At 29.5% G+C, this 9,760-nt stretch overlaps 1 protein-coding gene and 1 long non-coding RNA gene across 2 annotated transcripts; both read left to right on the top strand.

Moving 5' to 3' along the window:
• Positions 1-1,704: 1,704 nt before the first annotated feature.
• LOC141525415 (uncharacterized) lies at positions 1,705-5,369 on the top strand. Its single transcript, XM_074239911.1, has 3 exons — positions 1,705-3,612; positions 3,759-4,043; positions 4,162-5,369. The coding sequence occupies exons 1-2, from the start codon at positions 3,168-3,170 to the stop codon at positions 3,887-3,889; spliced, it is 576 nt and encodes a 191-aa protein (XP_074096012.1). The 5' UTR covers positions 1,705-3,167; the 3' UTR covers positions 3,890-4,043; positions 4,162-5,369.
• Positions 5,370-5,428: 59 nt separating this feature from the next.
• LOC141525417 (uncharacterized) lies at positions 5,429-6,806 on the top strand. The gene is made up of 2 exons (XR_012478848.1): positions 5,429-5,477; positions 5,656-6,806. It is a non-coding gene; the product is annotated as an uncharacterized LOC141525417 (long non-coding RNA).
• The last annotated feature ends 2,954 nt before the right edge of the window (positions 6,807-9,760 follow it).

The following is a 9,760-nucleotide window of genomic DNA, read 5'->3' as shown; positions in this document are numbered from 1 at the left end:
ATTAAACTTACAAGCCAGGAGCGTTTCACCACGCCCGCTGAATATCTAAAGCGATTTATTCGCTGAAAATTTATATTTTTCGAGATATTTTTGATTTAAACGATGATACGAAAGAAAATCTTTTAGATATTTGCCTATTTATTGTATTTATTTATGTACTATTTTGGTTTGAAGGAGGGCCTCTTGCGGCGTTGGCTCCGAATCAAGATTTGCGGTTCTTGAAAGCTGTGTATCAATATAAAACAATGGACAAATAATTATCTGATGCTGTTTTAAATAAATTTAAAAACCACCTGCAGTATTTTAATAGTGAAACAGCTGCTCTTTCATTATTCGATTCAAACATATCTATCTCTATCAGACGAAAGATGGTCAAGGCCTTAAAGAAAAATGAGAATGAAGATATTGATTCCTCCAAACGCTATGGAATAAATACAATTAGTGAAATTGCAGGATTACAAGAAAAGGACATTGATTTCTTCATTTCTTCAAATTCCTTGAAATTTTTCGACAGATTTAACATTAATACAAATTTTTTGAATTTGGATGTTTCGACCTGAGCTAGCTATAATTACTATTTGGAGGGCTTAAAAACTATTGACAATCTACAAGTTATCAATGATATCGCCGAAAGAGCTGTTAAATTGACCCAAGAGTATATTAACATTTTAGCAACACGAGGGGACCAAAAACAGAACTTAATACAAGTTGTGCAGGAATATAAAACCAAATATCCGAATCCGACTAAAGCTTGCTTAACAAAAAAGTTGTAAAAAAAATGATAAACCCACTTATAACATAGAAAAAAATATTTTGTTTTATTTCGTTCTTAGAAAATTATTTTTTCTGTTTAATTTGCAGTTTAACCTATAAAATCCGCAGTAATAATGTCTGATACGTTAATAATATTGATTTTTATGAATGTATGTATGTATGTATGTATGTATGTATGTATGTATGTATGTATGTTAGGGTGATTCATTTCCGCAAAATTTTTTTTTTTCGGTGCTCATGAAAAATATTAATCTACATATAGAAAAAAAAATTCCTACCAAGTTTGAGCTCTTAATATTAATTTTAAGTACTTACAATAAAAATTTAAAGTTTTACCATTTAAAATGCATGTAAAAATATCTTTTTTTTTTTTTTCAAATTTCTAATGCTTAACTGGCTTTTACAATATTGCAAATCGGTTTGATGGACCTTGTGGGGAATTTCACGTTCTTCAAAAAAGCCTCAAAGTTTTTTTGTATAACTCGCACTGGTTCACCGGTAGGAGTCGTCAAAGTACAATTTTTGAAAAAAATATAATTTCTTTCAATTTTTCGAGCAAATCACCAATGGTAGGAAGAAAAAAAGGACTGAGTCATAAAAAAAAGTTATCCAACCAATATTTAATGAATTAACAGCCATTTTTATACCGGAAAACATAAGAAATTGATAAATACTAACTCATAATGTTATGTAGATTCATTTTTTCTATTTATTACCATTATATTTCCCTACACTAAAAATTTTTTGTAAATTATTATGATTTCTCACTCATAATAAATATTAAAACAACATACAAATTAATAAAAAAACTACAAGAATAAAATTATAACATAGATCTTGCAATTTTTCAACATTTCTGTCGTTTACCAAAAAAATAAAAATGAAGATTATTTAATTTTTTGTGACAAAATTCCTAAATTAGCAAAAAATTTAATTTTTTTCATTGTCAACTTTATTAACGCCAACTTTGTATAAGTAAAAATCATTCTTTGAAGAACTGCAGCAAGTAGTCCCAAGATCGCATATTCTATCATAGCTCTAGTTAATTAGCATGATATTACCGTCTCTATTGTCTTTGTTGACAAATTTGACCCTTTATGGCGTACCTAACCTCAAAATAATTTTCTCATCGTTTGTTGTATTAAGTGATTAATCCGAGAATCAATTATCGCTGATACTAAGACAGAATAAGCCAATTTTTTAATAAACTATATTCAAATTACTATTTTAATATCAATTTTTCGCCGTCACTTGTGTTTAATGGTATAAATCGTATTTAAATTATTTCTTGATATTCTTCAGTATATATTTGATTATGGTTCATTAACTTTCTAACTATTGTTCATTATGACTGAAGTAATTGGTAATAGGACATATAACATTTAGTTGGCTTTCAAATTAAAGAATTCAATTGTTATAAATTACCTACTTATCGTGACCTTATTAATTTATTTATGTATAAGCATTTGACGTTAAATTTGACAATACGTACCAGTGCTACCGAAGCTATCGATGAACTAGAGGCTATGTGGGATAAAATTGGAATTCCTACGACACTGAAACGAAATAATATTCGAAAATTTGAAAAGTTTTATGACGATTACAAAGACATTAAGAAACGAAAATCTTTTAAAAATCTCTCAGACAATCAAAAACACAATGTGGAAAATTTCGTTAATCAATTGAATAAATTATTCGATATTGCTGATAATAGTGAAGTTGAGAATCTTCCGAGTGATTTACAATTATTTTTAGAAGAATGCCGACAAAATGTTGGCAATAAATGTTTACCATTAATATCTAAGTTAAACGAAAATGCAATAGTACTTTCTGATCAATCAGTTTTGCAAGATATACAGGATGAAATACAAGATGAATATAACAACATTGAATTTAGTAAGTATAAAATTCTATTCCCACTGATGGTTGACTTGTGATTTCTGCATTGATAATAATGAATTTATCCTGTCATGTTAAATTTCACACTTTTTGGCATTCATTTTTGTGATTCTTAGTAAATTCTGTCGTCGTATCCTTAGAATATTGAAAAAGTTTAAAATTTTATTTTTGTTCATTACAATTGCGTATCAACACATCTCTTTTTTAACAGATTATTATTTTCAAAATTATCTTTACTCACTATTACAATTGAAAAGACTTATGGAACGATTATTTTATAAAATAATGTGAAATAATTATTTCTTAAGAGATCGTAATCTTCTATTTTATAACTAATATGCATTAATCTTTTTGTTGATCTGAGTCAAAAATTATCGCAGTTCTCAATGTCTAATGAAGGAAAAAGCCAATCACCAAATCAATCTGAAAAATGACGTTTGTCAGATTACGAAGATGAGTTTCCACAAGCTAAAAGGAAACGTAAGATTGATGTTATGACTGAAGTTCTAGTAGCAGTACTGGATCGCACTAAAACCAGTAATCGGAGTGCAATGCATATTATTTCTGCTGTCATTACTAGTCTTGGATTAGATATTGACAATTATAATATCAGTTACACGACTATTCGCAATGTTCGATTAAAATTCAGAAAAACAGTTGCTGGGAATTTGAAAGACGGGATACAGGAAACTGCACAAAATTTTATCGTACACTGGGACGGTAAGTTACTTCCGGAACTTTCAAATCAGCCAATGAAAAAAGTCGAAAGACTTCCTATTGTTGTTTCCGGGATGGATGTGGAACAATTACTCGGTGTACCTGCTTTAGATGAATCTACTGGAGCTAATGAAGCTGAAGTTATTTTTGAAACGTTAAATGAGTGGAATGTTACTGACAGTATAGTAGGGATGTGCTTTGACACTACTAGTGTAAATACTGGTAAATTTTAACTTTAATTCAATTTATATATATACTACTTGTAAAAATTGAAGGAACAAAAAATTTATTAATTTTCATTTGCTAATTTAATTTTTACGAGTAATTTATGATTTCAATTATTTAATAATTTTGACTCTTTGTTCAAGGTGATAAAAGCGGTGCGTGTATTCTATTAGAAGAAAAATTAAATAAAGAGTTATTGTATTTGGCTTGCAGGCACCATATTTTTGAAATAATGTTGAAAAATGTAGCAGCAGTAGCGTGGCCTAAGTACTAATAGTCCTAATGTAACGATTTTTATCAGATTTAAAAGTAATTGGGAAAAAATAGACAAGTTAAAATATGACATCGGTACAGAAGATGTTATAATTAAAGATATTCTGGATGAAAAAAAAAGTACTCTACTACCCTTTATCGAAGATCATCTACAGGTAAAAATATTGTACAGTTTTTTACTAATGGAAATAATTATTGCTGAGTTGTGCTTTGTTTCTTTCACTGAGTAAACAATTTTCATATTTTAATATTAACTACATTTCATTTTTACAGAATCGAACTTCAAGAGATGACTATTATGAACTTTTGACGTTGAGCTACATTTTTTTAGGAGGTGTACCAAACAAAAGTGTAAAATTTAGAGCTCCTGGTGCTATGCACCATGCTCGTTGGCTATCAAAAGCTATCTATAGTTTAAAAATTTATATGTTCAGAAAACAATTTCACGTCAACCCTTCAGAATTATTAGCTTTACAAGAAGTTGGCTTATTTATTGTTTTTTTTCATGTTGAAGCATGCTTCATAGCAACAAGTGCTATTGAAGCTCCGTATCATGAGTTAAAACTATTTTAAAATTTATTAGAGTATAAAAAAGATCACCCAAAAGTTGCAGAAGCTGCTTTAGAGAAACTTTCCAAGCATTTGTGGTACTTAAACGAGAATCTTACAAGCTTGGCGCTTTTTGATAAAAAATTATCCCGAGAAGAAAAATTAAAAATAGTTGATTCTATTAAAAACAAAAAATCGAGCAATAGTAAATATTCTCGATTTACTTTAGACAGGAAAAAGCTTGAAATAATGTCGTCTAAAAGTATAAGTGATTTTGTGACTCAAAAATCTATCACGATTTTTGATAAGTTTAATTTGACATTATGATAACTGTACATTTTGATAAAATTTTTGTTGTTTTTTTTATGAATTCATGTGTTGTTTTTGTATTCATTATGAGTAAAAAATCATACTAATTTTAAAAAAGTTCTTAGTGTAGGGAAATATAATGGTAATAAATAGAAAAAATGAATCTACATAACATTATGAGTTAGTATTTATCAATTTCTTACGTTTTTCGGTATAAAAATGGCTGTAAATTCATTAAATATTGATTGAATAACTTTTTTTTTATGACTCAGTCTTTTTTTCTTCCTACCATTGGTGATTTGCTCGAAAAATTGAAAGAAATTATATTTTTTTCAAAAATTGTACTTTGACGACTCCTACCGGTGAACCAGTGCGAGTTACACAAAAAAACTTTGAGGCTTTTTTGAAGAGCGTGAAATTCCCCACAAGGTCCATCAAACTGATTTGCAATATTGTGATAGCCGGCTAAGCATTAGAAATTTGAAAAAAAAAAAGATTTTTTTACATGCATTTTAAATAGTAAAACTTTAAATTTTTATTGTAAGTACTTAAAATTAATATTAAGAGCTCAAACTTGGTAGGAATTTTTTTTTTCTATATATAGATTAATATTTTTCATGAGCACCGAAAAAAAAAATTTTTTTTGCGGAAATGAATCACCCTATTATAGAGGTAACATGGATAATACCCGAAGGGCCTAAAATGTTCATTAATTAGGATTAAAATTATTGGTGAGTAAATGTGTAAGTGGAGTGACGTTGCTACTGCCGAGACCTCTCCCGAACCGCTGCATAATGGTCATCACTGATAATTGTAGATGATCCTCCGAAGTATTCTGGCCTGATGTCATGCCTTATCTTTAATAGTATTATTGAAATTCCGAAGTAGTAATAGATTGATGACTTACAGGGCTTCAAATCTGTGATAGATGTTTACTTTGGCTCAATTTTAACTGGAGGCTTGTCCTTATAATCCTGATGAGAGTTGATGAAAAACTGGACTCTGCTTTTCCTTCTTTTTGTCACGGGGATCCCGATCCTGGTTTTTATCTCCACGGTTCCGATCTAGTCCGGCCTGCAGTTATCATCGTTAGACGAAGAATCTTTGTCCATCAGCTCTACTTCTTCGCTAATTTACATTGTATTTTATTGTTACTTGACTTTACTTAATTCTAGACTTCGATTAAACTGAACTTGATTTATCTTAATTGTATTACTGGAACTTGACTACAACACTGGAACTTCACTGCAACTTATGCTGTGCTGGAACTTGACTTCAACTTTACTTGGACTTTATTTCACTTTGACTTTACTTTACTTCTACTTCATGCACTTTACCGTGCTTTACTTTACTTTACTTTAACCTTATGCACTTTACCGTGTTTCACTCTACTTTAACCTTACGCACTGTAATTTTTCCAAGTTAACTAAAAAAACTTTATGTTAACTTGAAACCTTAGTTTTACTTCCCGTGTAGAAAAAAATTGTCATAAAGTTGTCATAAAAGAGTCATAAGCTTATGATCCTAAACGTGACACAATTTAGGACAACTTTATGACACCAAGCCGAAATAAAATTTGGATTTTCGAAAAATATTGTCGCACTTACTCAAAAAAAAATATGTTGTAAAAAGTACGTTTATGACAATTTTAGGAAACTTTAATGAAAATTTTAGAACGCCTTTATGAATTTTATGATACATTTATAAGAATTCTAGGACATTTTTATGAATTTCCCGATACTTTTATAACAACTTTAGGACAATTTTATGAGACTTTTATGACAACTTTAGGACGATTTTATAAGATTTTTATGACAACTTTAGAACAATTTTATGAGACTTTTATGACAACTTTCGGACTACTTTATGACACTTCTATGACAATTATAGGACAATTTGATGACTCTTTTATGACAATTTTAGAAAACTTTTATGGATATTAAGAAAATGTTATGACTGCATTATGACAATTTTATGACAACTATAGGACAATACTATGACAATTTTATGACAACTTCAGGACAATTTTATGAGACTTTTATGACAACTTTACGACTACTTTATGAGACTTTTATGACAACTTCAGGACTACTTTATGACAACTTTAGGACAATTTTATGACACTGTCTTGATAATTCTAGAAAAATTATAAATATAAGGATAATTTTATGACAATTGTATGACTACTTTATGACAATTTTATGACTACTTTATAACAATTTCATGACTCTCATGACAATTTTAGGAAACTTTTATGGATATTAGCATAATTTGATGACAATTTCATGACTACTTTATGGCAATTTTATGATGACTATAGGACAATTTTATGACAACTTTAGGACTACATTATGACACTTTTATGACCACTATAGGACAATTTGATGACTCTTTTATGACAATTTTAGGAAGCTTCTATGAATATTAAGATAATTTTATGACTGCATTATGACAATTTTATGACTACTTTATGACATTTTTATGACAATTTTACGACAATTTTATGACACTGTGTAACAGGGTAAAATTACCCTTAATCGATAAGTCACCGGATATCTATAATTATTCGACATAGCACTGGCGCGTCTCGATCTTCGGGCCTAAAGGGAGAATAGGAGGGGGTGAGTTTGGGTTAAAATAGGTGAGCCGTGCAGTGGAAAAGGGAGAAGTAGTGTGACCGCCAGACTGAGTCCACGGTAATCAAGAAGGACCGATCCCCGGAGTAGTGACGAGACGAAGGAAGCCAACTACAACTAGGACTTCATCCTCAACGAGTGAGTTAGATCATCGTTTTGTTCGTCAAGGTATCGATTATTACTCTGTGGGAAAGAAGTGGACCGCGGTTTACCGAATACCCAGTTACTTCTCCTATTTAATTATTATAGATCGTTTAATCGACGATTATTAATAAATTAATTGTGGAACATTTGCTAGTTGTGGATTTAGTGATTTTCATGGGGGTTTATACCCGAAAATCTCTCAATCGACCTTGCGGGAAAATTTAATAACTAATAATTTTCAATTAATTAATTAACATCCGAAAATTTCGTTAATTTAACTGTTGTAATTTTTATAATGATTAACTTAGTAATATTGATTGATTTTTGTCATTGAAAAAAATCGACAAATTTTTATTCGTGGAATTTTGGTCAAGCGTCAATTTTTGTGTCGCAGTAAATTCCAATACCCAAGGTCAAGCAAAACAGCTAGCGAATATTCTAGCAATTGAAATTTGAATATTTCGAATTGTGTCAAATTTTTCATAATTGATAATACTAGAAGAACACTATTAATAATATTTTATTAAGAATTAATTATTAAGAATATTTTATATTAAGAAAATTATTAAGAATTTTATATTAAGAAAATTATTAAGAATTTTATATTAAGAGTTAATTATTGAGGATAATATAGATTGGAAAATTATTAAGTATATTATATTAGGAATTTTTTATTGAGAATATTATATTATAAAATTATTTCGTCAAGTGTAAATTTAGTAATTTTGGGGATTAAGTCCGTGAAGTAGTTAAATTAAAATTACTGAAACTTGATAATTATGGGCGTGGACGTTAAGTCCAAGAAATCAGTCTTTGAGTAAAAATCGTCTCAGTAAAAACTTAGTGAGAATTAGTTAATTAAACTTGTGTTAATAATTTTGAAGTGATTGTAAGATTTATATTGTGATTAATTTATTTAACAAAAGTAATTCAAGGTATTAAGTCTCTCGTTCGAAATAATGACTTAGGAATTTTAAGCTATTTTAATATTTTAATAGAATTGAAATTAACTATTGGAAATTGAGAACTGAAATAGTTAGTTAGAAATTGATTGTAAGTTGAAGGTTGTCGTTTTATTAATTTACTAATGATTGAATAATTTAATTTGAAATATTTAATTGAAATTAATTACATTCGATTTTATTAAAATAAAATTTATAAAGTAAAGTCAGTTAGTAGTGTGAGCGTGAGATAAGTGTGGGTTATGTGTGAGTTGCAGAGTATCTAGGTCTATGTTTCGTCGCTGGGCTGTTACTCCTGTGAGCCGAGTCAACGAGCCCAGTATATAATTCATCTCTGTGCGGGGGATTGTAGGTTTAGAAATCGGGTAGACGCCGGGAGGGGCCCGTCAAGAATAAGTTAGAAATCGACGGGTAGACGCCGGGAGGGGCTCGTCGAGATTAAGATATTGTTAAGTGTGGTTAGTGGGTGAGTGAATGCATTTTGTTAACTAATTGTAAGTTAACGTTGTTAAGTTTTCTTTTCTTTTATTGTTAATAAATATTGATCAATCTTGTTAATTAATTATTTATCATTCAATAGCACCTTCCTCCACTCTCTCTACCCTAAGATTAAGTTTTCTCAGCTCTGGACCGGTTCCAGGAATCGTGATTAAAAATCCTGGTGGCGTCCTGATAATTACATTGGTTGTTAGTTTTGTTTATTTATTTATAAAATTGATTAGGGGCCAATCTGAACAGGTAAAACTGTTACAACTGTCTTGATAATTCTCGGGAACTTATAAACATTAGGATAATTTTATGACAATTGTATGAGTACTTTATGACAATTTTATGACTACATTATAACAATTTTATGACTACTTCATAATAACCATAGGACAATTCTAAGACAATTTTATGACATTTTTATGACACTCATAGGACAACTACAGGACAATTCTCTGACAATTTTATAATTACACTTTGACACTTTTATGACCACGAGAGGACAATTTTATGACACTTTTATGACAACTTTAGGACTACTTTATGACAAATTTATGACAACGCTAGGACAATTTTATGACTATTATCAAGACAGTGTCATAAAATTGTCCTAAAGTTGTCATAAAAATGTCATAAAGTAGTCATAAAATTGTCATAATGCAGTCATAAAATTATCTTAATATTCATAGAAGCTTCCTAAAATTGTCATGAAAGAGTCATCAAATTGTCCTATAGTTGTCATAAAAGTGTCATAAAGTAGTCATGAGATTGTCATTAAATTATCCT

Source organism: Cotesia typhae, unplaced genomic scaffold (assembly GCF_013202065.1).
Source record: "Cotesia typhae breed Kobodo isofemale line unplaced genomic scaffold, CoteBio_Ctyphae contig_26, whole genome shotgun sequence".
Classification (NCBI taxonomy): Eukaryota; Metazoa; Arthropoda; class Insecta; order Hymenoptera; family Braconidae; genus Cotesia; species Cotesia typhae.
The sequence above is the reverse complement of the archived record's forward strand: the minus strand, read 5'-3'. Positions and strand labels throughout refer to the sequence as shown.

Coding starts and splice junctions, on each gene's coding strand:
- LOC141525415 (XM_074239911.1), top strand. CDS start 3,168: ATGACTGAAGTTCTAGTAGCAGTACTGGATCGCACTAAAACCAGTAAT. Junction 3,613..3,758: donor CACTACTAGTGTAAATACTG/GTAAATTTTAAC, acceptor TCTTTGTTCAAG/GTGATAAAAGCGGTGCGTGT.